This window comes from Colletotrichum lupini, chromosome 4 (assembly GCF_023278565.1).
Source record: "Colletotrichum lupini chromosome 4, complete sequence".
Lineage (NCBI taxonomy): Eukaryota > Fungi > Ascomycota > Sordariomycetes > Glomerellales > Glomerellaceae > Colletotrichum > Colletotrichum lupini.
In genome coordinates, this window is record NC_064677.1 from 3,366,751 (window position 1) to 3,394,696 (window position 27,946).

Consider the following 27,946-nt stretch of genomic DNA (forward strand, 5'->3'; position numbering starts at 1 on the left):
TAATCCGTGTGCTCAGTGCCTTCCCCTCCCCCCCCGAACACTAGACAGTGTACCTAAGGTATGGAAGATACCCCGTGCCGTACAGACGCCTGACGTGCCATCCATCCTTCCTTCCATTGCATCTTTCTCACTCTTGTCCGTGCCGTGCCGCGATTCAATCTGACAAGCAAACAAACTTTATTACCATTACATCTCACATTCTTCATCTATTCTCCGACGTCTCGCAGCTGCCGGCACTTTGGGTATCGTGGGAGATTTATAGTACCAAGCCTCGCAAAAGAAAAGAAATGGCCGCAGAAGCTGCAGATGCGGGGGAGAAGATCGCCGTCGTCGTTGAGTTCTCGTGAGTCTCTATTCTCCGCTCACCTCTCTGTACTCCCGTCTCTCTTCTATTCCATCCTGTGGCTCAAGCAAGGTGTTTCTTCTGGGCCGGTCCCGTCTCCCGGACTTTGGCCCGAGACCTTTCCACGCAGGCTGACGGGGCCGATCCGAGGATGATTTCATTTGTATCTTGCATAGATCATTCAGGTACGAATGCATAACTGACGTGGTACCTGGTGAGCAGCGGCGGCCTGGAGATGCTCTTCTCTGATCAGCGGCGTCACGCTCTCTCCATCCCGGCGGTGAACAAGGACGGCAAGCCCGCAACTATTGCCTTTCTCATCAACTATCTCTGCGAGAACACGATGAAGGACTCCAGAAAGGAGCTTTTCGTCCTAGATGATCATCTGTACGTCTTAGAGTCGCATCACCCACGCGCCGTCCCCATCCTGGGGCATATCTTCATTTCGGCCTCGCCTGGCTCTCTGTTTCTTTTATTCTCACCCCAATATTGCCTGTCCTATGCAAGCCGTATATCGCCACTCTGGATTCTTTCTCAAAATCTGCGATGAACGTGCAGAGTAGCTATATTAGATGCAACGCTAATGAGGTCTCTCTAGTCGCCCTGGCATCCTTGCCCTCATCAATGACGCAGACTGGGAGCTCGAAGGAGAGGAGGCGTACGAAGTCCAAAACGGTGACAATATCCTCTTCGTCTCGACGCTTCATGGAGGTTAGATGGAGAGGGGGGCGTGGGTGACCTTTTTTCGCTGGCCAATGACTCCTCCTTTCAACATGAGGGGCCCTGCAAGTGTTGCGGCCGTATCTCTGGGTCCCTGGAACTAGCACTATGCATCCTCCCACTCTCAAGCCTGCTGTCTTTCCCCCGGGGTGCGGCACCGATAGAACGACGTTGAAACTCAGACGCCCTCCCCTCTCTCGCTTCGTGCAGCCGCATTGCATCGCATCGCATCGCCTCGACTAGTCTGCGGCCGTAGCCGTTGACCCGGCGCCTCTCCTCCCCCCGGCCCCGGCGCAGCGGGGAGATGCAACTCGTGCTTCCGCCGTTGGTCTTATTACACTACTACAATTACACCACAACCCCATGGATACATCCTTTCGCCTTGCGCGCCGTCGACGCAATGAAACGTCCCGGGAGATATTCACCCCTGGCCCCCGCTGCCCTGCAACTGCCACCACCTTGCTTGCCGCATGTCTCGTGGCCGCATCGTGGCGGCAGCTCTTCACCCCTCGTGTTCCCCTTGCACCTTGGCTTGGCTCCCCCGGTCGCCCCGAGTTGCTTTCGCCATCATCTAATCTCTCCTAGTGAATAACGGTATGCAACGTCGATGATGACACGCCTAGCGGGATGAGCCTCCGGGAAGCCTGTCAAAGTCGCATGCCCTGCCGCGCGCCACCCTGAACTATCACGAAAGACGAATAGCGCAACTCCGGCAAGATCAGGAAGCCTGTTGGCGCTACGCAGGGCGAATGTCGATGGTCGGGGCGGTCAAGGGTTTGCGTCCAATTATTCATTAGCTTTGCGGCCGAGAAGATGGAGGATTGGACTGGATCAGCGGGTTCCATATCTGTACATCGACGCTGCTGCACCGTAACGGGCAACGGAAATGTGCCACAATGCACCTCTAAACGAGGCCTTCACCAGGAAGCTTCTGTTGAGCCGCCAGCCACAAGCCCAGCTCGCTTGCTCGCAGCGAGGGGCGCAAGATTACCGGCCCCTCCCTCCTCCGGACACTTCCCCCGGCGTGCGGGCACTTGAAGACGGAGGCGGTGAAGAAAGAAGGGGTCCGTCACGGTGATCCGATGGTGTGCATTTGCAGCTGTGATGATGCGGCCCGGCAAACCCTTCCCCTCGCTCTCTCTGTTTGGGGAAATTTGATATGCTGCGCACGTACATTTGTGCTCTGCGCTGCACGTCTTCGGCTTCCCACTGGGCTGCAGGAAAAAGCAAATGGGGACAGTTGCGTCCCGCGCGTGCGATCCTAATGGCCCAGATCCGCTCTCCACCCTCTCTCTCTCACACACACTCTTCCTCTCGTCTATGTATGTACGTATGGATACCAAATAATTACGAAGGGGACCAGACAGGGAAGAAAATTAAAACACACAGGCTCCATATGTTCTCGAAGGAATCAAGGAACTCACGCCCCTTCTAGAAATACGCACGTAGCTGTAAGACCCCCACACACATGGCAGACACTTCTCGTAACTTTTGCTAGAAATGGACGAATACCCTCTTTTCCTTAATTCCTTGGAGATGTCTCTGAGTTCCCAAATGTCCAAGACTTCCAACATTGCTACCGTCGTACCTGTGGAGAATCCCCTACCTACATTAACGCAACGGCACGACGGCCGGTTCATAACGTTCTTCTACTAAGCATGTCGGGATATAAGCTATGCCCTGTTCAAGCTCAGGTGAGAATGGCGCTAGAGACACGACCTTTGTGGAACGTAGGAATGGGGTGAGCGGAACGTAAATAGCAATACAACTGTCGGATTAGAAGTCCAATTCGACCGCGGCATACAGCCGACTGCGCAGGGGCCAATTAGGGGCCCTATTTACGATTATCGTTACTAGCCTAACCTACGGTTAGAACCTCTTTTTTATACCTATACAGATATTTAAATAATTTAATTAATCTCTTCGTTAACTACGGTTCGAACTAACTACCCTATAATAAAGATACTAATATTAATTAATAATTAAATTCTATTATTATAAATCGGTAAGGTATCTCGCTATATAAAAAAAATAACTTCTTAATACTATACGGGATAAGAGATTTATACTAATTAATTTTATAAAAGTAAATAAAAAAGGGGGCGATTTTTAAATACTATACGGAATTAAGTAATCGTAGCCCTTTATTATTTATAAAAAGTCGACGTTTATTATATTAAAATACGTTAATTAATAGAACTACTTAAGTAACTAGCCTTTTATTATTACTCCGAGTAGCTTTTTTATTAAACGACTTTTTTATAGCCGGCCCGCGATTAGAAATTAACTAGTTAAATTAGTAAAAAAAAATACCTACGTAACGACTATTTACTTAATTAATTAATATACTAAACGAGCTTAATAATATAATATAAAAAAGCACTACGTAATAAAAAAAGGGGATTTCTAAATATAAATATTCTTATTTAATAATAAAAATAATTTTATAAGAGTTATTAAGCTAAGAAATTTATAGTATATAAAAAAGTTTATTATTACGAGGATTTTATAAATATAACTTTAAGCCCGCGATCTAAACGACCTCTTTATAACTTTTTTAACTACTTCCCGGGTATTACTTAAAAATATAATATAAAGAACGGTTTAATAAGGGAGGAGGGGATTTAAAAATCTTAATAATATTAAGTTAAGAATATTACGGATCTCGGAAATTAATTTAAAAAAAAAGTAACTATTTTAAAGTAATTTTACGACCTCCCGCTAGAGTTATTATTAACCTAAAAAAAGGTTAAAAAAACGAGGATTTAAAAACAAAAAAAGATTCCTCTAAAAGGCCGCTAAAAGGCTTTTTTTTATACTAGCTCCTAGCGCGAGATTATTAATTTTAAGAAATTAATTAAGTAATAAAAAGGATCGCTAATAAGCGATAATTACTTAATTATAATTAAGCTACGAAAAAAATTACTTAAAAGATATAAAATAGGGTACTAAGAGGCTATAAAAAATAAAATTTTTAAAGTATCTAACCCTACCGCGTATAAGTAATAAGTAAGTATTTTTAATAAGTTTTTAAAATCTACGATTTTATAAAAAAGAGGGCTTAATTTTATTAATTATATTTAACGGCCTATATAGTTTTTAATAGCTTATATAGCTTTTTTATAAGCCGCTTAGTATTTATTTTTAACTATTCTTATAAAATACTACTCTAAAAAAGGTAGGTTAAGGAAAGAAGCTATTTAAAGATTATAAAAAGTACGAGGCTTAAGAAGCTAAAAATATATAAAATAGCGAAAATCGGTAACTAATAAAGATTTTAAGACTAATTACTATATCTTTTTATAATAATATAAATATTTATTATTATTATTATAAAAAAGAATTACTAAAACCTACCTTTTTATACTAAATAAAAAAGAGGATTTTAATAAGTATAATAGCTAGCGATCTAAAAGGGTAGTAATAATTACTAAAAATAATAAAAACGAGAGTAGTAGTAAAATAGTAAAAAAAAGCGAGAATCTCTTAAACCTTAATAAATTCGTTAGGTAGTAAAAGTACGGATTTATTATAACTAATACACGGATTAAATATATCCCTATTAAAATTAAATATATTAGTAATTATTAATACGAGTATAAGCTAAAGTACGACCCTTAGCGAGTTAAAAAAAAAAAAAAACCGAAACCCGATCTTAAATAAAATCCTAATTCTTTATAAATAAGTAAATATTAACCCGGACTATTAGGGGACGTAAATATATAAAATTATAAATTAGCCTAACGGTAAGTAAATTAACGTAGTATTAATCTATTTAATTAAGGTTTATAAAAAAAAGGGGCTATAGGGGTAACCCCTATTCTATAAGATTATAAACGACTTTAGTTACTAACTAAATAAATAGTTCGTAAGCATAAGCTTAAGAATCGCAAAAGTAGTTAATAAATTCCTTTATGGGCGAAGGGTATTATTAGCGCAATTATAATTATAAGAGCTATATAAAATATTAGTAATAATAATTATAAAAGAGGAATTCGTATTATAGAACTAGGTATAGGTCGATAGAGCGTATAATTACTTTAATAAATTTAAAAAAAAAGTAAACGACCTAGATTTCCTCCCTATAATTACTAATAGAAATTTATTATTATAAAAGGATATACCGAGGTAAAATATAATACTAAAAGTATAATAATTAATAATTCTGCCTATTTCGATTTATAACTTATTATTATTACTAATACGAAATTCGGCGCTGATTAGTTAATAAAAAAAGAAATAAACGACCTAAAGTTATTAATAATACGTAATAACATAAGGATCGTATATAAATACTAAAAATCTAATAATAAATACGAGGTAATTTATAGACCTCAAAAAGATCTTTTTAAAAAAGAAATTATATTCTAGAGGGAAGTATAAAGTCTTATAAAAAACCCTAACGATATTTTATAATTATTATAAAAAAGTCGGAATTAGGGAATATTAATACTATTTAGTAATTAATATCGTATTTATAAGTAAAGCCTTTAATTATTATTATAAAGCAATATATAATCTCGATCGAAACGACTTTTTTAGTATAATTAACGTAATTTAAAGCTATTTCGAGACTTATAATAAGAACTTAAAGCTCCTATTTAAGCTATAAGCGATTTCTTTCGTATTTATAGCTAGGATAATAAAGGGTAAATCGTAAGTAAAAATCCTTAAAGAGCTTATTAATCGAATCGATAAGCTAACGAAAACCTAGCTAAATAAGAAGATAAATAAGCGAAAAGTCGGATATCTCTATATTATAGTCTAGCGTATATTAAAAATAAAAATAACCTTATACTAAGTACTTAAAAACTATAAAACGCTCTACTTAAGGCTAAGATCTAGCTTTAATATTAAAATAAAAATACCGTACTAAACCTATTTTTAGGTATATAACGGCCTTTATTAGTAATATTAAGTTAATTAAACGTATAAAAAAAAAAGAAAAAGGCTAAATACGGCAATCGTTAATAAGGAGGCCTAGATTCGTTAAATAAGTAAAGATTTAACTTATAGGTAGGGTAATAAAAAAAGTAATATTATATTTCTAAAAAAGATAGATATTAGTTAAGTAACTACTTTAAAAAAGAGCGTACTAAATTATATAAATAATATAAAAAGTTAAGGGTAGTAGATAGTAAAACTAGCCCTTATCGGTTTAACTAATTCCTCGTTATATATAAAGGCAAGTCCGGGGGTACGGAACTTAGTAACAGTAGCTAAAGTAGTAGTTTAAAATATATACCCCCTATAAGAGATTTAGAAAATAAAAAAGATCTTACTCCTTATACTAATAAATTAGATTATAACGAAATCGACGATATTAACTACTCTTTTTTTACCCTATTAGCCTCTAGAGGATATACGAAGCTAAATAAATAGAGGGTAGTAAAAGCTCTTAATAAGTAGGCTTTTATTTACGGATAATAAGAGAAGGTCCCTTAAATAATAAATATAAAAGTAATTAAAAAAGTAAATTTAATAAGGCTAAAGCCTATTTTCTTAACGATTAAAAAAAAGACGCTATCTCTTTTAATATTTAAAAAAAAAGAATATAATACTAAGTAAATTTAGGGGTAGCTAGAGGGGTCCTTTTTATACTACTTAGATCCCTCGAATACTAAGCTTATATAAGTATTTTACGCGAGTAAAAGGTATAGTTTAAATAATTTTTATAAGATTATCCTAAATATTAAGGTATTATAATAATTAACTAAAGGAAAAGGGTAATTCTAAGTACTATAAAAGATCGTATTAGTAACGCTTAATATATTAATAATAAGTATTATAAGGATTAGTTTTAGCCTAAGTAAAGAAATCGTTACCCTAAGTATAATAAAAATAAAAACGTACTTCGGAACGATAACTTTTTATATTTTACTTATTAATACCCTATTTCTCTTATATCTAAAAAATATAGATTAACTAAGTATTATATTTAATAATACGAAGAACAGAATCTCTAGTAATAAGTACTTCGAGATAGTTAAACGATAATAGGGGTATACGTTTATAAAGCTTATTAATAATACGAAGTTAATTAATTACTTAATGAAAAATAAGCTTAGAAGACTATATTAGAGATTTAAGTACCCGTTAGTTATGAGGCTATATAACTTCCTAAAGTAATTAAGTAATAATAATATCGAAATAGGGGCGCTAGAGTAGTTAACGAAAGTATATTACTAATACTAAATAAATACGCAGAGCCTATGTAGATTTAAGTTTAAATTGCGTAATAAGCTTAACTTTAACTAAGAAATCGTCGTCGATATCTTTTATTTAAATAGTTAGCTAGTACTATATATAATTAACGTAGCTATATCCTTCTAAATAGGGCAATTCCTCTAGGATTTATAAATAAAGATAGTATAGGCAGCCCTATAAAAAAGCTAGATCGATATATACTAAGGACCGCTAGATAGTATTAGAACCGACGCTAGTACTAGCTTTAAATTAGTAAAATTTAAGGATAATACGACGGCCTATAGTATATAGCTAAAAGTCGTACCCGTTAAAGCGTACTATAGTATTAAAAAAGTAAAGAGGGTATATTAGTAATTAAAAAGGGCGTTTAGAATTATTAAAAAGGAAAATCCGGATTTTATTAATAACGAATGTCTCTAGATAGTACTTAAATACTATAATAATACTATAGGGCCTAACGGACTTATACTAACGCTATTAGTATTTAGAGCATATTTAAGAACGACTTTAGCCTCGCTATTATTGCTAAGTATAAGCTAACGAGCCTAAGTAGTTAAAAAAGTAATATAAGTACTGCGCGAGGTAAGCGTAAAAAAGTAAGTTAATAAAGTAATTACTACGCGCAATAGGCCCGATATAAGGGATAATTTAGATATATTATTAAATTCGGATATATAAGTATAGTACGAAATTACTTAATAATAGGCTAGGCTATATAAGTTAATTTCCGTTAACGAGCGCTCTTATATAGTCGCGAGAGATCGTAACTAGCTACTTAAAGTATTAATTACGGTAGTTAGACCGTACTATATAGATCCTAACGAGGTAATTTCTAACTTATAAAAAGAAGAAGAGCTAGGGGAAACTATATAACCCGTAGCAAAGGCATAGGAAATTATCCTTAACGAAATCGTCGTAGTAGTACTAATAAACGACGAGGAAAAGGAAATTACTAAAAGGGTACTAATACTACTAGCGAGACGTCGTAAAAGACTACGATAGCAAGCCCTAACGCGGCAATTTATTACTAGTAACGAGGTAATTAACACCTTTTATATAATAAAAGAGAAAGCCGATTTCGAGCTAGCGGTTAAACTATATAAAAAAGGCGTAATTATAACTATTAAAAAGCCGTATAAGGGATTAGATCTTATTAAAATAGATACTTTTTATAATTAAGGGGTCTATCGATTTATCCTATACGACCTAGAAAAATATATAAACCTCTATATATTTAAATTACGAATAGTTTATAAGATTAAAGGGAAAGGAATACCCTAGCCGTACGAGAAGTCTAGATACGTAATTTAGGGGTACGGCGACGTTAAAAAAGCGACGCTATTTATATAATCGCTTATTATATAGCGCTATAGCTAATAATTAATAATAATACTAATAATATCGCTATAGAAAAAGGGATACGAGATTTAGAGCCGTAATATTACCTAGGCCTATACTTAATTAGCCACAGGGCTTATAAAGAGAATCCTAGCCTATTTACTAAAGGAAATAGCTAGTAAGTACCTAGAAAGCACGATTATTAAAGTGCTTAAGCTACTATATAGGCTCGTAGAATCGGGCACTTATTAATAAGCTACTTACTACGATTTTTATATTAATTAACTATTAATAATTACCTCTACGTACGACCCGTATTTACTAATCGTAGAGTATAAAAGCGACTAATTTAGGATCGTTAGAATATAAACCGACGATATATTAAGCCTATCTAATATTAATTTTATAAAAAAGGAGGATAAGGAGCTCTAAAAAGCGGGCTTCGTAGCGAAGCTAAAAGAGGTCTTTATAATAAATACCCCCCTAGTATTTAACAGTAGGATTTTTATAATCGAAGGAGAAACCATTATTTTTTAATAAAAGGGGTAGGGCGAGAAGATTAACCTCGTTAATCCGAACGTAACCGATATTAAGAAGTAGTATAAGGCTAAGCTTATATAAGGGGTATATATTATAAGTATTTATTAGCTTAAGGCGACTTTTAACTATATTAGGGTAGCGTAGGCTATAGATCTAACTAAACAAAACGTCGAGGTACTTAATAAGCGGCTTAAGTAATAATAAATAAATCTCGATCGAGGTCTCGTTTATTACCTAATCGACCTTGCGACTAGTAAGCTCTACGTCTTTATTAATAAGTTATTTATAAATAATAATAACCTTACTTCGTAATTAGGGTATATTATTATCCTAGCTAACGAGAGTATAGGCGAGAGCGAATTTACTATATATAATAATATAATCTACTACTCGTTAACTAAAAATAAGTAGGTAATAAGAAGTATATTAGTATTAGAGGTTTATAGTATAGTTAACGACGTTAACCTCTCTTATACGATTTTAACGACGCTAAAAAAGATTACTAATCGAATTAGCCTTTTACCTATTTTAACGGTTATTTATATAGATTCTTACTTACTATACGAATACCTTATTAAATTAAGAACGATAAAAGAAAAGAGGCCTATAATCGATATTATAGCCCTTAAGTAATTATACAAAAGGTACGAAATACTTAAGATTTATTAGATTAATAATAAAAATAACCTTATAAACGCTTTTATAAAAGTAGTACTAAATAAGGGATTAGAGTAATTTATAAGTAGTAGAAAAGTTACTATACGAATAGAGAGATAGGTTATATAAAAAGAGTAGAGAAAAGGGGGAAAAAAGACGACTTAGTAAACGGGCCCGAGGTTAAATTATACCTCTAACCGTAGCGGTTAAATTAATAAAAGAAAGAGAAAATTAGTATTAAATTAAAAGTCTAATTTAACTATAATATATAGCTAACTACGCAGGGGCTAATTAGGGGCCCTATTTACGATTATCGTAGCTAGCCTAACTTACGGTTAGAACCTCCTTTTTATACCTACGCAGATATTTATATAGTTTAATTAATCTCTTCGTTAACTACGGTTCGAACTAACTACCCTGTAATAGGGATACTAACAACTTCCTTCTATCGCCAAGCTCAACTTCCCCAGATTGTTGACCGGTCTAGCGTCGGATTCGTCCGCCGCAATGTTCTACATCATCGGTGTGAATACCACTCATGGCTGGTCTTTTGCATTCCCTACAGCCATGGGCTTTCGGCCAGCAAAGCATCAGCACACGTGGGAGTGCACCGGGCCGGCGCTTCTTCCTCGAGTCCCCTTGTAACGTTCACAGTCGCATCCCAGCATCCGCTGTATCCCAGTAGATACAGCAAGCCTGATAACGTTTTCCTTCCCCAAGCAACAACCCGTGTATCCTTTCCGGCAAAGAGGCCCACTCGAATATCAAGAGAGTCGATAGGGAACCGGGAATCGGCGCCGGAAACTCTACCTGCGTGATGCCTGTTCTGAACTCCCCGCACTTCGTTACACGTGCGGGGAGACAACATCAAATCTCCAAGATGAAGCACAGCCTTCCATAAAGGCGCGACCCATGCAACGCCTCGTGATAAGCCTCATATTTAATCTACATCATCGTGTTAGTATAGACCTCTCAGGCCAACAGACACACCCTGAATCAACCCCTTGCATCGTGTAACCATCCAATAATCATCCCCGAACCTACCTCTTTCAGGCATCCTTAGAACAGCACTCTCTCACACACATACACACACACAACACACATCAGCCAACCCCCACCATGACACCACCAAAGAACGTCGTCTTCGACGTAGTCGGCACCCTCGTCACATACGAGCACCTCTTCGAGGCAATCGACGAGCGCCTAGGCGAACGCCTCCGCGCCCGCGGCATCCAGCCAAAACTCCTCGGCTGCTGCTGGCTCGAGGTCGCCGAGCGCGAGTACACCTACCTCTCCATGTCGGGCCGCTACGTCGTCTTCTACAAGGTCTTCACCGCCCTCTTTTACCGCTGCCTGCACTACGCCGGCATCGAGGACCCGCGCGCCTTCGCGAGCGACGAGGACGTCGACTACCTCATTGGCGAGTGGAAGAGCCTGCGACTGCGCGAAGGCGCCGCCGAGTGCGTGGCGAAGCTCCGCGCCGCGGGTTTTACGGTGTGGTGCTTCACGGCGGGCGACATCGCCCGCGTCGGTGGCTACTTCTCGAGGGGCGGGGTCGAGATGCCTGTTGAGAACTTGCTCTCGTGCGATTCGTCTGGCCTGGCGAAGCCGACTCCCGAGGCGTATACGCCTATCTTGAAGAAGTTGTCTGCTGATGGGTGCGAGCCTTGGTTTGCGGCGGCGCATTTGTGGGATGCGTCGACGGCGAAGACTGTGGGGTAAGTCGACCTACTAGTTCACTAATCTTTGTGTTGTATTGGACTCACTGACATCTCGCAGATTCAAGGCGGCATACTGCACTGCTCTGGAGGGAGAGGCGTTGCCAGAGATTTTCGGTGAGATGGACGTTGTGGCAGAGACGCTACCGGCGATGGCGGACAGAATTATTGCTACGTATGAGAAGTAGTCCACCTGTCATCTTGCATAATACAAAAACTCGTTGATTCAAACTTGCGTTGATCATTTAGATTGAACATTATCAATTTTGTATAAACATTAGACAGTAATTATGTTAGAGTCTCCTTCATGAGCGTCTGCGCTCTAGTCCCATTGACGCTCGTAATTATTCGTCAAACTCATTTCGGCCCACCTTGCTTGGCTGCCGCCATCGCCGCCATCTTGGCTTTGCGGGCTGCCCTCCATCCCGGAGATTTAATTCGTAGTACTGTGAGACACACCATTAGCATACAAGCTTTCCAAGACGCGACTAAGGGTGGGCTAACCTATTACAGCAGACCCGACAAGGACCAAGTCTAATAATGCGAGTCCTGTGAAACACCATCCACTTCCCATCTTGGAGACGAGAGAAGGGATCACAAGGGCGGCGATGGCAGCACCGGGATTCCGTAGCATGTTCCCGAGCGCAAAGGCGCCTGCGGCCTGCTGGGCCACGCACTCGGTCAAAAAGGCCGTCGTGGCCACAAATACCCAGTTCATCCCGAAGCCGGCTGTACAAGAGTCACACACGTCAGTCTCGGGTTCACGTGAGATGGAAAGCAGAAACATAACCGTCTTTCCCAATGTAGTACAAGAACTTACTCAGAAAAGTGGCAACTAGAACGGCGGCGGGGTGGAGTGAGATGTCGACGAACCACCCGTACATGGCACATCCACCAGCGCAAACAACGACACCCCAAATCTGGTCTGCAAGTCTATTTTCGGGATCGACGGTGTTGTCAGGAGACGCCTTGACTGCGCGCGCTCTCCGCCAATCCGAGAAGCGTCCACCTATCAAGGAACCCGCAATCATGGCGACGCCGACGGCGATGAAACCGGCGCCGACGCCTGCGCTGGACCAGTTGTAGCGGTCGGCGAGCTCAGTGGGCAGCTGCACTGCGATAGCAAAGTAGGTCGAGTAGAGCATGGCGGTGTTGAAGGACACGATGCCGATGGGTGGGTAGCTGAAGAGACGCCAGTACATGAGCAGAGTTGGCTTGGGAGGCGGGGGACCTCTCTCCGATTCTGGTGCCAGGGGCGAAGACAGCTTTGGGGGGAAGAGGATGAAGCTAGACTGGGAGTAGAGCTTGCCACTGCCAACCCTGGCGCGCAGAGTCTCTGGAAGCATGAGGATGTTGATGATCCAGAGCACGAAGCCGGCAATGGCTGTGGAGTGTAATTAGTATGGTTTTGTTTGATAAGGGCTGGGAGGATGGAAAGGCTCACCAAGGAAGCCAAAGATCCAGCGCCATGATGCCACCGTCAACGCGCCTCCTATCACTGGGCCGAGGACAGGGCCGAGCTGAGGGCCTAGGAGGAAGATGCTCATTGCGAATGCTCTCTCTTTGGGTGGAGTGACCTGAGAATTGGGTTAGTAATGTGAGCTGTTGGTGTGTGGTAAAGTCTCTCGAGGAACTTACATCGGCGACAGTGCCTGCGCCCATCGACACCACGGCCGCAGACCCAAAGGCCTGGACGATACGAAGAAACACAAGAGCGCCATAGTTGGCTGGTACTGCAGCCAGAAGAATATTGGCAACAATATAGATGGAGAGAGAGATGATGTACAGTGGTCTCCTGCCCTTCCAATCGGCGAAACTGGCCCAGAATAGTGGCTGGTGGAGTGTAAGTGTCATGTGCTATCTTGAGTATGGGTTTTGAAAAGGCTGGGGAACATACACCGAAGGCGAAGGTAAGCATGAAAACGGATACGGTAACGTTGATGGCCGTTGCGCTCGCGTGGAATTCATTCTCTAAGGTAGGCAGAGCAGGGAGGTAGATGTTGCCGGCCAGAGGCCCAAAACACCCGGCCACGGTGACAACGATGAGGATGAAGCGCTTTCGCCATGGCGAGAAGGCCGAGTAAGCCGGCGGGGCACCGGCTTTCTTCTCTGGATCCCCGGCGGACTGGGCTGGAGGCGACGGCGGCGGCGGCTGGCTGGCGGTGGTAGTGCTGGTGTTAGCCGGGGCCGGCACCTCCTGTGAAGACATTATGTGATCTTTAGTGGGCGTCGTCGTGCCCGAAGTTGATGGACTGGAATTAACCATCTTTGACAAAGAATATTTGAACAAAGCGATGCAGAAATGATACTCAAAACTAGAGACTCCGAGGCAGGCCCACGGGCACGAAGGAGTAAGAAAGAGAAACTCGGCGGTCAAAAGTCAGAAAGCGATAAAATGAAGCAGCACTGCTCCGGTGATTACCGTTGTTTCTGATCCTGTGTACGGACACTAGGAAACGCAAGGTATGTATGAACGATTCAGTGTCCATTTAATAAACCCCTGGCTTCTTGGGCGAGCCCTTCTCAGTCTTACACGCAAGGTAGTAACGTACTCCGTCCAGGTCAAAGGCAGTGATCAGGAAGGGCCCGTCCAACACCGGCCCACTCGGTCAGCTCTTGCTGGATCCTCATCGGGGCACTGCCGCAGTTCCCTGGCGGGCGTATGCGGGGAGGCTCCGCCCAAAGTACCGGTACCTCTACGGTCGCAATACGTACCTGAAGGCACGTCCCCGGTCCACTTTACGCCAACCCGCCTTGGGAAAGTCCAGAGAACCTCATCAAACTCTCTTTCTCTCGCTGCATCTTCTGCTTCCTCTATTCCTTGTCTGGTCATTCTTGGCATCACAACTCGTATCAGGCCCGCTTGGCGGCCAATGAACCTTCCCAAAGATGTGGCCTTTTGTCCTTGACTTTGTCTGGTGCGACTGACCGATGCGCCGGGCATCGCACAGCCCGGCGTGCCGCTGACTGTAGTTTAGGTCTGCAGACAAATTTGTACGACGAACGTCTGATGTCTCGGAGGCACAAACGCAATGTTCCATGTTCCTTCACCAACCCGCATATGCGGTCTATTTCGAGAAGACGACGAAGCCTCTATTCATACCTACCTGACCGTGATTCCTAATCCTGTCTTGTAGCCTTTTCCTGCATGTCATCTCTGGGCAGCTAGAGCTTCTGCTACCTTACTTTGAGTAGGGCTGAGGAGAAGGAAGGAAGACTGCTTCCGTCTTGTCGATGGTCTCATCTTGACCCTTGTAAGTGCTACCGTTGCTTTTTGCTCTTTCTCGCTTCCTCGGAACATCGGCCCTTGAACATATAAGCTTGTTATTTCTTTGTCGCACCTTTGACTTACACCGCAATTGCAGACGCCATTCACGAAGAGATGCTACTATTTTTGCTAGAGGTTTTACTCCTCGGAGCGCTGCTCCTTGGACTCGTTTACTACTTTCTTCTCTTGCCTCCTAGATACCCGCAAAACATCCCGGCGATACCGTTCTGGGTAGCCCTCATTCCCTTCTTCAAGGACGTTGACCAGTCGGACATTTTCCGTCAGTACATCGACAAGCCGCTGCGTACTCATGGAGCAGTCAAAATTTTCTTTGGCGCGCAATGGAACATCTTGGTACATCGTCCCTCGTATCTGGTTGAAATATTCAAAGACGAGGATTTGTACGAGAAGAGCGGCAACCAGAAGAAGATCCCACACAGCGTCCTGGCAGAGTTCCTTGGTAAGTGTTCTTTGCCACCCTTGGTGCTTCGAAAAATTCTAACTCGGAAACAGGCGACAATATTATCTCGGCAAGAGGCGACGTCTGGAAGAACTATCGGTCGGTCATCAAGCCAGGCCTCCAGAGGAATTTCGATGGCGAAATCATCGAAAGCAACGCAGTCGGCCTGTGCCGTCTCCTTCGCGAATCCCAAAAGCGGGCAGGCAGCGGAGGCGGCGGCGTTGCTGTGCAGGACCTGTTGCAGCGGTATTCCGTCTCCAACTTCACCGAAGCCGTCTTGGGTACGAAGTTGCATGTAAGTCGCCCTGGCCCCCACGACAAGACCGAATCTAGCAGGGGTGTTTCGCAGCGTGCTGACCGCAGCCGATTCGTCGCAGGCACTCGACAGAGCAGATGCTCCTATCAATCTCCTCCAGACGGCGGTCAAGAGGGAGATCTTCAAGCCCATCTTTATGAGCTTTCCATTCCTCGACAGGCTGCCGCTCAAGTCTCGCTTGGCGGCCCGACGCACTGTGGGCCTGTTCAAGAACGAGCTCAAACGCGCGCTGCAGGCGAGCCACCACATGCCTATGGAGAAGACATCACCCCTGTCAGACCAATCCGACGACAAACTCGGCCAGCGCATGCTCGATGCCAGAGCATCGGGCATGTGGGATGAGAAGCAGCTCCTCGACAACCTCACCGTGTCATTCGTGGCCGGTCAAGAGAACCCACAGCTGCTCATGATCTCGAGCCTGTATCTTTTGGCGAAACATCCTGTAAGTCAGCAAACCTGCCCAGGCCCGTGCCGTCTCACGCGTGCATTCGTTGCTGACAAGACTGGTGGGGGGTTAGGAGGCGCAAGAGGCTTTGCGCCAAGAAATCCTTTCCAAGGATGCCAAGTCTTCAGCAGATCTGGCCAAAGAAGACATGCCGTATCTCACCTCGCTCATCTACGAGTGCTTGCGCTTGTTCCCTCCCATTGGTCAATTGATCAACCGGAAGGCTGCGGAGACGGCGCTGCTAGGCGGCGACGTCGTAATCCCAAAAGGGACATATGTCGGCTACCACTGCTACTCAACAAACCGATGCCCGACTGCGTGGGGTCCCACAGCAGACAAGTTTGACCCCGGACGGTTCGTCTCACAAGTGCACATCCTTTGAAATATCGTGAGGCTCATGTTTGCAGGTGGGGATCATCCTCAGAAGTTATTCAGCAAAACTACCGCCGCCGTCGGGTAAGGGGGGAGTGGATCAGCTTTCATGGTGGTAAGACAGACTCCAAAGAAAGAGTGGTGAATCATTCTACCATGATGGACCTGCTGACTCTATCTCAGGCAAACGCGCGTGCCTCGGAGAGAAATTCGCAATGTTGGAAATGGGGACCACCCTGATCCAGCTGGTCCGCGAATTCTCCTTCGCTTTGGACCCGATGTGGGTTGACCGCAAGACTCCGGTAAGTTTAAGCCTGTCGCTGCCTATGTCCCCGCGGTAGACCGAGTTCCCCACTCTCTCCAGAATTTCGGCGCTGACGAAAGGCTTCTTGTTCGCTTTTTCTCCAGGCCGGTCCCCTTTATCCTCGAGCACTTCGGCTGGTTTTGACAGACAGGGTTGACGATGAAAAGAGAGTCGTGAACTAGTCGGGCCTGGGTGATGTGCGGGTTCGGGCGGTTTTGGGTAGATTGAGTTTTGATTTGCTCTCTGGGGGTTTAGATAGGGTTACAAAGTTTGATAATCATAGTGATAATAAGACGCTACTTTCCGATGAACAGGTACTTCCCGCATCATCCCTGCCCGAACTCTCGGTTCCCCATAATTAAGAACCAGGGGCTACGCTTCTAAATTAATCGACAAGCATGATTGGAGAAGGCCGCTTCGATCTTCGTCCAAATGCACCAGAAGCGAAAGCATGCCGATCCACCCAATGGAAAGCAACTCCTGTGCTGCTCTATGTCCAAGAACCTCACGTCGACCCGAATGCAACTCCAACTTTCGAAAAGCCGCAATCCAACGCCAAGAAAGCCGCGCCATAGTTGGTGCATACTGCGTATGCTCGCTGCGGTATCTTGCGGAATCTCAGCAAGCTGCCTGCCTGTGCTGCGGACATGCAAACTGCAAAGTACAAATAAATATTTGCACTCGAGTGGGAACCACCTTTTTTTTTTCGCGCGTGAGGAACCGGGGCGGTAAATTCTGTGGGAAATTCATTCGTTTGCCTTTTTTCGCAAGAAATGACCGCCATGCGGCCCATGGAAGCGCAGCCTTCGGACTTTCGTGCCTTGGCTTTGCCCTGCCCTTCCCTTCATAACCCCTGCCAGCATGTCCTTTGTGAGTTTACCGAAGTCTTCGAAAATGAACAACGACGACGCCAAGGCCTGACAGCTTTTAAGCTAAGAGGAATATGGCAACCCAAGACCGAGATGTAAGGTTTGCTGCTTTTTAGCGCGAAGGTTCCGCACGGCTGGTCCTTTAAAGTAGTGGAGTGTCCTTGGTTTTGTTGCCTTGGCCCCAAGGTGATCTTAATGGCGTGATGTTAATGGGATTTGATTAGTCGTGTTCGTTCCTTCGGATCAGAAGCCTTGACTTATTCTTGGTCTGTGCCGAACAGCGGTTTTTTGTTCATTGCTCTTGGAGACACGTCTGTTCCAACATCTAGACTGGGCCTCCCCTCTCGACTCTCGACCAACGACAACGGTCGTTGAACGATGCTGGCAAACGCCCCGTCGTACCCCCACTTTCCATGGACACTTGAATCCTTGCTTGCTTCTCGAGGGGCTGACCATGGAATCCCATCATCAGATGGCCTTCCTTGTGTACGAAGTAAGTAGTATGCACCCCAAGCAGCGTATTCGTACCTGTACACAGAACAATGGGCCTGAACGACCCCCTGGTCACAGCTCGGTGGGGACACAAGACCTGGATATCTTGTGTTACCCTAAGAAACTCGGTCTTTCTCAGCAAAGGGACGAATGCGAGTAAGAAAAAATAGCACCAAGGGCCCCAAAAAGGAGGAACGAAGGAAAAAGTTACGTTCCCTCGGTTCATCCGCATGCCGCCCGCTACAGGCATCTTGTTCATGCCCCCAAGACCCAAACTGCGGATAGCTCCTTCTCTTCTGACAAGCATTGGCCCCAGCCCTGCTGCTGCACTTTGTACATGTACAACGATCTTAGTTCCTTCTCACGCATTTCTCCCAAGTCGGGCAAAGCCTTATTTCAGGATTCTTCGGTGATCCCATATATGCAACCTACCTGTGGATTAGACTAGGAAGGCATCATCCCCTGTCCCGCCACCTCCTTCTGCTGAAGAACTTCTTGCTAAACCCTCTTCCTTCCTTCGGCAACCATCGGGTCTTCCTTGTGTATCTACAGCCAGCAACATCTGTCTTATTTTTGTTCTTTCCTGTGTTGAGCTGACAGTAATCCCACCTGCGTTGAAGCGGCACAAACGCATACCAACGCCTCGTTTTCCTCTTGGGTCTGTCTTGGTCGTACGGCGGACACATTTCACAGCCTACCTCGGTATTCCTCGAGTTGGAGGAGGACTCCTCTCTCACGCAACATACCTATCAGAACATAATCGTACCACATGAACCCAAAGCAGCGTCCAATCGGATTAATCAGGCCCCCAAATCAAGACTTCTAGAAGTATTGGTGCTTTCTGGAGTCCCTCGATCACATTATTGTGTTTAGTATTATAATAACCCCCTCGTCGAGAAACCACTAGGTTCCCTACCTAATCAACAAGCCACGACATCACCAAGATTCTCTATAGTTCCCTAATCACTATTCCAACATCAAACGACTCATATTCTTAATTCTTTATTATTTTCACAATGGAGTTCTCAAACGACGGCACTTCCATCTTTCACCGGTTCCAAGCCGCCTTCGTCCACGACGGGCAAGGGCAGCTGCTGTACTGCACCGGGCCGCAGAAAGCCTGCGTGCAGCAGCATTGGACGTCGTCCATCAGCCACAAACTCCACAGCCAGAAGTTTCAGACGGCAAGAGAAACGATAACGACAACAAGCGAAGGCGTGTCCACAAATCTCGACGGGCCGTTTCAAGGCTCGAAACTCTATGAGATGCAACGGAGCGGTTCACACACGACGGCAGGCTTCATCATCAACGCCGTCGCTACGTCTCAACAAAACGTAGCCAGCGCACAGTTTGATGACTTTTTCGTCCAACTACTCTTAGACCAAGCCGACTTTGCCATCCGCGACCATGAGCATATGAGTTGTGGGCCTTCTACGGCCTCCCCAATGGACGCCACATCCGAGATCGTCAGCCTGTTTGATAGCTTTCTCAGGTATCAGGGCAAGGACGACCAGTGGGAAGCGAGCGGCAAAGCGTATTTCACGGAGCGTGTTCGACACTTCACCTCGCAGCATGCCAGAATCGAGCTCTGTCTTCCTGCGTTCCCATGTAAATCGTCAAATACCAACAAGGTCCTCGGAAAAGCTCCTGACCGCGGGGAGCAGCTCGCTCTGGAGCGGCTTCACGAGTTTGTAGAGGCTATTGAGAGGGTGTACGAGCCCGGTGCCAAGATGTGGATTATCAGTGACGGTCACGTCTTTAGCGATTGCAGTAAGTCCAACAAAAGAAATTGGAGGTGACGAAAAAGAAATTCTACGATCTATATAATCTGACATCTCCCACTTAGTCGGAGTCGACGATGTAGATGTCGATGTGTACGGCGAGCAGTTGAAGGAGATGAACCGCGCAGTCGGCATCAGCAGAGGCAACACTGACAGAATCGGCTTCAAGTCGCTCGTCGACCTGTTTGAACTCAACGAGTCAAAGTCGCAGCACAAGCTCCCGTCGCTGTCGCAGGATCTCAACATCCCCAGCATAGAGCACCACGTCGAGACGAAGCTGACGTTAGAGGCAGAGCTCTGCAGACGGATCCTAATGGCTGGCTGCCAGCCCCAAGAGTCTGCGGTGCGAGCCAAGATCAAGTCGCAGAACCCGGCCATCCTAGCTCTGTATCGTGGGTTCTCGAGGTTCATGCTGGAGGACCTCGAGCTTCACCCTTTCACTCTGGGCATGACGCGAAGTCAGAGGAAGAAGTTGTCACCAAAGCTAGCGTTTGAGATGATTATGGTAAGCTGAAATTGCTGCACCAATGATATTACGTTGTGCTTCCCCTTTTGTCTCAGATCGCTGACTATATGAAACAGAGAAATCAAGCATACTCTAACCTAGTTGAGTTGCTTCTTCCTAATCACGTCCGTCTCTCTATTCATGCGTACGTTCTACTCCAAACATCTCTCTTTGCGCCTTCGTGCTCGACTCTAATGATTCTCCTTCCAATAGTCACAACAACGCCGGTCCCAAATTTGGGATTCAACTCTTCGACCCCGCCGTCGTCCGCGCCGTCGAGGGCCTCTCACCGGACGGTACGCCAATGACCTCCCGTGACCTGCTGCATATCCCGACGCCGTGGCACAACTGCGTCGTCGAGGTGGAGGGCAGCCCTTATCTCCTCGTGACCAAGGCCAGTGTACCGCGCCAGGCAGTCAGCTTGGGCGCCGTGACCAGTGAAGTCTCTACCAAGAATGCGCCCTGCTTCGTCCTCCGGCCGAAGAAAAGTGGCCCTGCAGCTTCTATGGAAAGTGACGTGGAGAAAACGTTGAAGGAACAGGAAGAAGTTGTCGTGGCGCCCGTGGCCGTTGCCCAGAAACCTATCGTTACCCCTGCACCGGCCCCAACTCAGAGACCTAGGGTTGCTGCAAAGGGTAAGAGACGATTCGACTGGGTTCGGAGGCTGGCTGCGTTTCCAGTCATCGGCTGGCTAGGTATGATTTTCTATCACCGCTTTGTGGAGACCTTTGTTTGAAATTGGGGTATGAATAAAGATAATGGAGTACCTACAACTTGGAGCATGTGAATTGGACAAATGGGGAACTGGGGTGTTGTATCAGGCGGGGTTCTCTTTAGAGCGCTTTTATGTTTTGCCTTCAAACGAAAACGTCTAATCTTCAATCAATCATACTTGGAACAATACTTGCTCATGTTTCTATACTTATTCCTTGTTCCTGGATCCAGTTCTAGGTCGTTAAAGTCACTGTACTTCACAAAAGTTCCAAGGGTCTTGAGCAAATTACCCAATCCGGTAATGTTCTCAAAAGAGCGCGCCAAGAGGTTCAAGCTGCATCCCTCTCTGAGCAAACACTCAGAAAACATTCGATCCTTACTAGCAGCGGATCTAGATGTGCCGCCTTAGAGATTTAACGAATCGATCTATCGGATACATCAGCGAGTAACCTTTCTGGAAAACATTTCGCCAATCAGATAATAGTGGCACAACATCATGGTCATACCCTAACCCCGGCTCACTGATGACGGACGGAATGAAAGACGCGCATTTAGGGCAAACTGCCAACAACGCCCCTCATCTACGGACTCTGTTCCCGGAAACATTTAGATGAAGTGTTAGGGGTGAGTTCTCGGAAAATGAAGTTAGGGACCCCTCTTCCCTGTGCCACGGAAAGGCATGTAAGCATGGGAGGACGTCCCAGCGCGCGTCGCGATATAAGCTTGCTCTTCCCCAGTAGAAATGTCCCTGGGTCGTAAAGAGAAACATTGTTAATTCCATATGTTGATGTTGATTCGTTTGGTGATTATACATCATCATATCCCTTCGTCAGGATGCTCCTCTCCCATGTTTCATCCCGCCGCTCCATCTCCGTGATTGGGCTCTTACTGGTCTATCTCATCACAATGACCGCAGCACAAAATGGAACTCAGACCTCTTCTAAGGTCAGAGAGTGTAAGTGGTTCCCTCTTCACTGCAGTTCGGATTATGAATTCTCGGTGGATTAATTTACATGACCCTCGTACTGACAATGTCCCTAAAAAGGCATCCCTCGCCCTTCGACGACCAGCGCGACATCATCATCTCCTACATCCACGCCAAAAGCCCTGCCGAGAAACTTTGGCATGATCATCAACCGGGCCTTTGAGATGCTCGATGTATTTGGACCCCTTGACGCCCTCGGATTGCTGGCCAAGAACCACCAAATGAACTTATATCTCATCTCCGAGACAATGGACCCCGTCACCGTCGAGCCCGTTTCCGCTGCCATGAACGCCAAAAACTCGAGTTTCGTAAGTGACGACCCCCTGATTCTTTCTGTTATTTCCGGGGTCGAAGCAGCGGTTCCCCTCTTCCGACGGAGCATCAGCTTCCGTACCGAGGTTTCGACCGCCCAATGCTGACGTGAACGACCTCCGCTGGACGCACAGTTCCCCCAAATCCTCCCGACGCACACATACGCAACGGCACCAAAGGACGTTGAAGTCCTCATGGTCCCCGGCGGCCTCTGGACGCGCTCGCCCAACCTCAACGCCACGATCTCCTACATCAAGACGACCTACCCGAGCCTGCGCTACCTCATCTCCATCTGCACCGGCGCCTCCGTCGTGGCCCGCGCCGGCGTGCTCGACGGCCGCCGCGCGACGACGAACAAGGCCTCGTGGGCGAGCACCGTCGTCCACGGGCCGCGGACAGAGTGGGTGGCGAAGGCGCGGTGGGTCGTCGACGGCAACGTGTGGACTTCGTCGGGTGTGTCTGCGGGCATCGACGCGACGCTGGCTTTCATCGAAGAGGTGTATGGCGGGGAGGAGGCGGCGTCGATTGCTGATTTGATGGAGTATGAGAGGCATGCGGACGCGAGTTGGGATCCGTTTGCTGAGAAGTTCAATGTCACGGGTTCGGCATGAGATGAGACTGGGAATAGGTTTGTTCTTATCCATGGGGCGCTGGGAACCTTTCTGTGGGGAAGGTGATTATCAAGAAAATGTAGTTAGACTCTAGTAATGTGACTTGGTAATTAGCTACAACTTCTGATATGAACGGTGAGACCAGCAACTCATGAAGAGGATATTTAAATGGAAATGGCTAAGAACTAATATAGAAAGTGAATGTTTCTCAGATAACAAAAATTCTCTATCTTATGTTCTATGACTGGGGTTATGCAGTTGATGTGTTATGTAAATAAGATCTCTACTAGATCCAAGGAAAGCTTTGTTAGTCTTTGTAATTCAATACTACTAACTTTACAAGGCCCTAGACACCAAAATATCGAGTGTTAGACTTAGAGACTCTTCGATCTCGCAGTCTAGTGAGCAACTCTACTCCCAAAATGATTTTCCAGTGTTGATTAGGCGCTGTATAGTGAGATTTGACACTTAGTATCAACTATTAAAGAGAACTCCACAATCAATCTTTAGGCTAGTTGATAACCATAATGGTAGTGGTTGGATTGCTCTAGTTCAAAGACCTTTATTATCTGCCACACAGTAAATACTTCCCTAAGGAAACTATATCCAAGAGAAGCTTGCAGTGATTTACTAAAGGGTATACAATTATTGCCGGCCAGAATCTAGTGCTCGACTTGTCATCTGTTTCCTGCTCGAACTCAGCCTCTACAACCAAGCAACAAGAAACCAGTAGTAGAGTTCTAGCTGAGCTTCTCTCTAGGAAATTACATGCAGTTGCAAGTTTTCACAACAAATGAACGGCTTGCCATAGGAGACACTATACGCTATGCCTCTGGGATTATAAATTGCATACGACCCAGCTTCTTGAAAAATCAACTTATAATCAATAAACTGATCGAATATTGTTTTGAAAAACGTCGCCTTCTATGAACAATGTAATGAGAACTTCAAATTGTTTCGTCTACCATCTGTCCCATTCGCGTCAAACACTCACGTGGGCGCCTCTACATGCGAGTTTTCCCACATCACTCATCCCTCCATCAAACATCAAAGTAAGTAAACAAACGACTGCCGAACAGCCAGGTCCATTTGTGTAACGTGAGAAATCAGCACGTACCGGACGACTCATATCTCTCCCCATGTCTGACCCTCAAACAACTCTCCGCATGATATTCAAACGTATTTCCTTTGCCATAGTGTTCCTTACCCTCAAGTCTTAGAAAAGGTTCCACATCCTGCTGTGACATTATTCGTCATGGTACGAGTAGCATTGCACAGAAACCGCCAGCAGGATCTGGAACAGCCGCCTGAGAAGGGCCGACAGGCGAGAGGCGACCCGACAGCAGCACCAGTCTTTGTAAATAGTAAACTGCAACCGCAGAAGGTCCCAGCTCCTGCAAGGCGTGAAGCAAGCTAGTCTTAGTTATTATTAGTATCCCTATTATAGGGTAGTTAGTTCGAACTATAGTTAACGAAGAGATTAATTAAACTATTTAAATATCTACGTAAGTATAAAAAGGAGGTTCTAACTATAAGTTAGGCTAGCGACGATAATTATAAATAGGGCCCTTAATTAGCCCCTATATAGTCGGCTATATACTGTAGTTAAATTAAATTTTTAATCTAATACTAACTTTCTCTTTTTTTTATTAATTTAATTACTATAGTTAGAGGTATAATTTAACCTCGGGCCTGTTTATTAAATTATCTCTTTTTCTCCCTTTTTTTTACTCTTTTTATATAACTTATCTTTTTATTTATATAATAACTTTTTTATTACTTATAAATTACTTTAATCCCTTATTAAATACTATTTTTATAAAAGCGTTTACGAGGTTATTTTTATTATTAATTTAATAGATCTTAAGTATTTTATACCTTTCGTACGATTACTTAAGGGCTATAATATTAATTATAAGCCTCTTTTCTTTCGTCGTTCCTAATTTAACGAGGTATTTATATAATAAGTAAGAATTAGTATAAATAACTATTAGAATAAGTAAAAAGTTAATTTAATTAGTAATCTTCCTTAGCGTTATTAAAATTATATAAGAGAGGTTAATGCTATTAACTATACTATAGACCTTTAACGTTAGTATACTTCTTATTACCCGCTTATTTTTAGTTAATAAGTAGTAAATTATATTACTATATATAGTAAATTCGCTCTTACTTATACTCTCGTTAACTAGGATAATAATATACCCTAATTACGAAGTAAGGTTATTATTATTTATAAATAACTTATTAACGAAAATATAGAGCTTACTAATTATAAAGTTAATCGGGTAATAAATAAGACTTTAATTAAGATTTATTTATTATTACTTAAGCCGCTTATTAAGTACCTTAACGTCTCGTTTAGTTAGATTTATAGCTTACGCTACTTTAATATAATTAAAAGTCGCCTTAAGCTAATAAATATTTATAATATATACCCCTTATATAAGCTTAGCTTTATACTACTTTTTAACGTTAGTTATATTTAGATTAACGAGGTTAATTTTCTTACCCTACCCCTTTTATTAAAAAATAACGGTTTCCCTTTTAATTATAAAAATCCCGTTATTAAATACTAAGGGGGTATTTATTATAAGGACCTTTTTTAGTTTCGCTACGAAGCTCGCTTTTTAAAGCTCCTTATTTTCCTTTTTTATAAAGTTAATATTAAATAGGCTTAATATATCGTCGGTTTATATTTTAATAATCCTAAATTAATTACTTTCGTACTCTACGATTAGTAAGTACGGGTCGTACGTAGAGGTAATTATTAATAGTTAATTAATATAAAAATCGTAATAAGTAGCCTATTAATAAGTACCCGATTTTACGAGCTTATATAGTGGCTTAAGTATTTTAATAATTATATTTTTTAGGTACTTACTAACTATTTCTTTTAGTAAATAGGCTAGGATTTTTTTTATAAGCCCTATAGCTAATTAGGTATAGGCCTAGGTAATATTACGGCTTTAAATCTCGTATTCCTTTTTTTATAGCAATATTATTAATATTATTATTAATTATTAGCTATAGCGCTATATAGTGGGTAATTATATAAGTAGCGTTACTTTTTTAATATTACCGTATCCTTAAATTACGTATCTAGACTTCTTATACGGCTAGGGTGTTCTTTTTTTTTAATTTTATAAACTATTTATAATTTAAATATACGGAGGTTTATATATTTTTCTAAGTCGTATAAGATAAATTAATAGACCCCTTAATTACGAAGAGTATTTACTTTAATAAGATCTAATCCCTTATACGGCTTTTTAGTAATTATAATTACGCCTTTTTTATATAGTTTAATTACTAGTTCGAAATTAGCTTTCTTTTTTATTATATAAAAGGTATTAATTACCTCGTTATTAATAATAAATTACTATATTATAGCTTACCGTCGTAGTTTTTTATAACGTCTCGCTAGTAATATTAGTACCCTTTTAGTAATTTCCTCTTCTTCGTCGTTTATTAATATTACTATAACGATTTTATTAAAGATAATTTCCTATGCTTCTACTACGGGTTATATAGTTTCCCTTAGCTCTTTTTCTTCTTATAGGTTATAAATTATCTTATTAGGATTTATATAGTACGGTCTAATTATTATAATTAATATTTCGAGTAGCTAGTTACGATCTTTTATAATTATATAAAAGCGCTTATTAACGGAAATTAACTTATATAGCCTAGCTTATTATTAAGTAATTTCGTACTATATTCGTATATCCGAATTTAGTAATATATTTAAATTATCTCCTATATTAGGCCTATTATATATAATAATTACCTCGTTAACTTACTTTTTTATACTTACCTCGCGCAGTGCCCATATTATTTCTTTAATTACTCGGGCTCGTTAGCTTATGCTTAGTAACAGTAGCGAGGCTAAGGTCGTTCTTAAATATACTCTAAATATTAATAGCGTTAGTATAAGTTCGTTAGGCCCTATAGTATTATTATAGTATTTAAGTACTATTTAGAGGTATTCGTTATTAATAAAATCCGGATTTTCCTTTTTAATAATTCTAAACGCCCTTTTTAATTATTAATATGCCCTTTTTACTTTTTTAATACTATAGTACGCTTTAACGGGTACGACTTTTAGTTATATACTATAAGCCGTCGTATTATCCCTAAATTTTACTAACTTAAAGCTAGTACTAGCGTCGGTTTTAATACTATTTAATAGTTTTTAATATATATTAATCTAGCTTTTTTATAAGGCTACTTATACTATTTTTATTTATAAATCCTAGAGGAATTGCCCTACTTAGAAAGATATAGCTACGTCGATTATATATAATACTAACTAACTATTTAAATAAAAGATATTAATAACGATTTCTTAGTTAAAGTTAAGCTTATTATATAATTTAAATTTAAATTTACGTAGGCTCTATATATTTATTTAGTATTAGTAATATACTTTCGTTAACTACTCTAGCGCCCCTATTTCGATATTATTATTATTTAATTACTTTAGGAAGTTATATAGCCTCGTAACCGACGGGTATCCGAATCTTTAGTATAGTTTTCTAAGCTTACTTTCCGTTAAGTAATTAATCGACTTCGTATTGTTAATAAGCTTTATAAACGCATACCCCTATCGTCGTTCGACTACCTCGAAGTACTTATTACTAAAGATTCTGTTCTTTATATTATTAAATATAATACTTAGTCGATCTATGTTTTTTAGATATAAGAGAAATAGGGTATTAACGGGTAAAATATAAAAAGTTATCGTTCCGAAGTATATCTCTATTTTTATTATACTTAGGGCGACGATTTCCTTACCTAGGCCGAAACTAATCCTCGTAATACCCGCTATTAACGTATTAAATATTATTAGTACGATCTTTTATAGTACTTAGAATTGCCCTTTTCTTTTAGTTAACTATTACGATACCCTAGTATTTAGGATAATCCTATAGAAATTGTCTAGGCCGTACTTTTCGCTCGCATAAAATACTTATATAAGCTTAGTAT

At 42.4% G+C, this 27,946-nt stretch overlaps 9 protein-coding genes across 9 annotated transcripts; 6 read left to right on the plus strand and 3 right to left on the minus strand.

Annotated features, from left to right (window-relative positions):
* Positions 1 to 287: 287 nt before the first annotated feature.
* Positions 288 to 2,719, plus strand: CLUP02_08069 (ubiquitin-like modifier 1; the record flags this gene model as incomplete). The annotated part of the gene is made up of 11 exons (XM_049287059.1): positions 288 to 343; positions 416 to 506; positions 597 to 808; positions 942 to 1,054; positions 1,122 to 1,267; positions 1,307 to 1,607; positions 1,696 to 1,933; positions 2,010 to 2,148; positions 2,291 to 2,389; positions 2,453 to 2,508; positions 2,611 to 2,719. 11 exons carry the CDS (start codon positions 288 to 290, stop codon positions 2,717 to 2,719), a joined length of 1,560 nt encoding a protein of 519 aa, XP_049144202.1.
* Positions 2,720 to 10,924: 8,205 nt separating this feature from the next.
* CLUP02_08070 (haloacid dehalogenase-like hydrolase) lies at positions 10,925 to 11,711 on the plus strand (the record flags this gene model as incomplete). The annotated part of the gene is made up of 2 exons (XM_049287060.1): positions 10,925 to 11,523; positions 11,585 to 11,711. The coding sequence occupies 2 exons, from the start codon at positions 10,925 to 10,927 to the stop codon at positions 11,709 to 11,711; spliced, it is 726 nt and encodes a 241-aa protein (XP_049144203.1).
* A 169-nt stretch (positions 11,712 to 11,880) lies between these two features.
* On the minus strand, positions 11,881 to 13,789 carry CLUP02_08071 (major facilitator superfamily transporter; the record flags this gene model as incomplete). The annotated part of the gene is made up of 6 exons (XM_049287061.1): positions 11,881 to 11,969; positions 12,028 to 12,252; positions 12,344 to 12,907; positions 12,968 to 13,100; positions 13,162 to 13,356; positions 13,421 to 13,789. 6 exons carry the CDS (start codon positions 13,787 to 13,789, stop codon positions 11,881 to 11,883), a joined length of 1,575 nt encoding a protein of 524 aa, XP_049144204.1.
* Positions 13,790 to 14,412: 623 nt separating this feature from the next.
* On the plus strand, positions 14,413 to 16,832 carry CLUP02_08072 (cytochrome P450; the record flags this gene model as incomplete). Its single annotated transcript, XM_049287062.1, has 9 exons — positions 14,413 to 14,441; positions 14,695 to 14,777; positions 14,889 to 15,251; positions 15,305 to 15,546; positions 15,629 to 16,009; positions 16,086 to 16,366; positions 16,420 to 16,499; positions 16,568 to 16,686; positions 16,749 to 16,832. The coding sequence occupies 9 exons, from the start codon at positions 14,413 to 14,415 to the stop codon at positions 16,830 to 16,832; spliced, it is 1,662 nt and encodes a 553-aa protein (XP_049144205.1).
* Positions 16,833 to 17,470: 638 nt separating this feature from the next.
* Positions 17,471 to 19,012, plus strand: CLUP02_08073 (uncharacterized protein; the record flags this gene model as incomplete). The annotated part of the gene is made up of 8 exons (XM_049287063.1): positions 17,471 to 17,558; positions 17,887 to 18,043; positions 18,128 to 18,205; positions 18,296 to 18,402; positions 18,498 to 18,591; positions 18,670 to 18,811; positions 18,876 to 18,916; positions 18,994 to 19,012. 8 exons carry the CDS (start codon positions 17,471 to 17,473, stop codon positions 19,010 to 19,012), a joined length of 726 nt encoding a protein of 241 aa, XP_049144206.1.
* A 53-nt stretch (positions 19,013 to 19,065) lies between these two features.
* On the plus strand, positions 19,066 to 21,071 carry CLUP02_08074 (pyoverdine/dityrosine biosynthesis protein; the record flags this gene model as incomplete). The annotated part of the gene is made up of 4 exons (XM_049287064.1): positions 19,066 to 19,819; positions 19,896 to 20,335; positions 20,413 to 20,480; positions 20,549 to 21,071. 4 exons carry the CDS (start codon positions 19,066 to 19,068, stop codon positions 21,069 to 21,071), a joined length of 1,785 nt encoding a protein of 594 aa, XP_049144207.1.
* Positions 21,072 to 21,955: 884 nt separating this feature from the next.
* CLUP02_08075 (DJ-1/PfpI family protein) lies at positions 21,956 to 22,957 on the plus strand (the record flags this gene model as incomplete). Its single annotated transcript, XM_049287065.1, has 3 exons — positions 21,956 to 22,004; positions 22,095 to 22,342; positions 22,481 to 22,957. The coding sequence occupies 3 exons, from the start codon at positions 21,956 to 21,958 to the stop codon at positions 22,955 to 22,957; spliced, it is 774 nt and encodes a 257-aa protein (XP_049144208.1).
* Positions 22,958 to 24,969: 2,012 nt separating this feature from the next.
* Positions 24,970 to 25,131, minus strand: CLUP02_08076 (uncharacterized protein; the record flags this gene model as incomplete). The annotated part of the gene is made up of 1 exon (XM_049287066.1): positions 24,970 to 25,131. A coding segment is annotated over one exon (162 nt), but the record flags the coding sequence as incomplete, so codon positions are not given.
* Positions 25,132 to 27,563: 2,432 nt separating this feature from the next.
* Positions 27,564 to 27,797, minus strand: CLUP02_08077 (uncharacterized protein; the record flags this gene model as incomplete). Its single annotated transcript, XM_049287067.1, has 1 exon — positions 27,564 to 27,797. A coding segment is annotated over one exon (234 nt), but the record flags the coding sequence as incomplete, so codon positions are not given.
* Positions 27,798 to 27,946: the final 149 nt, after the last annotated feature.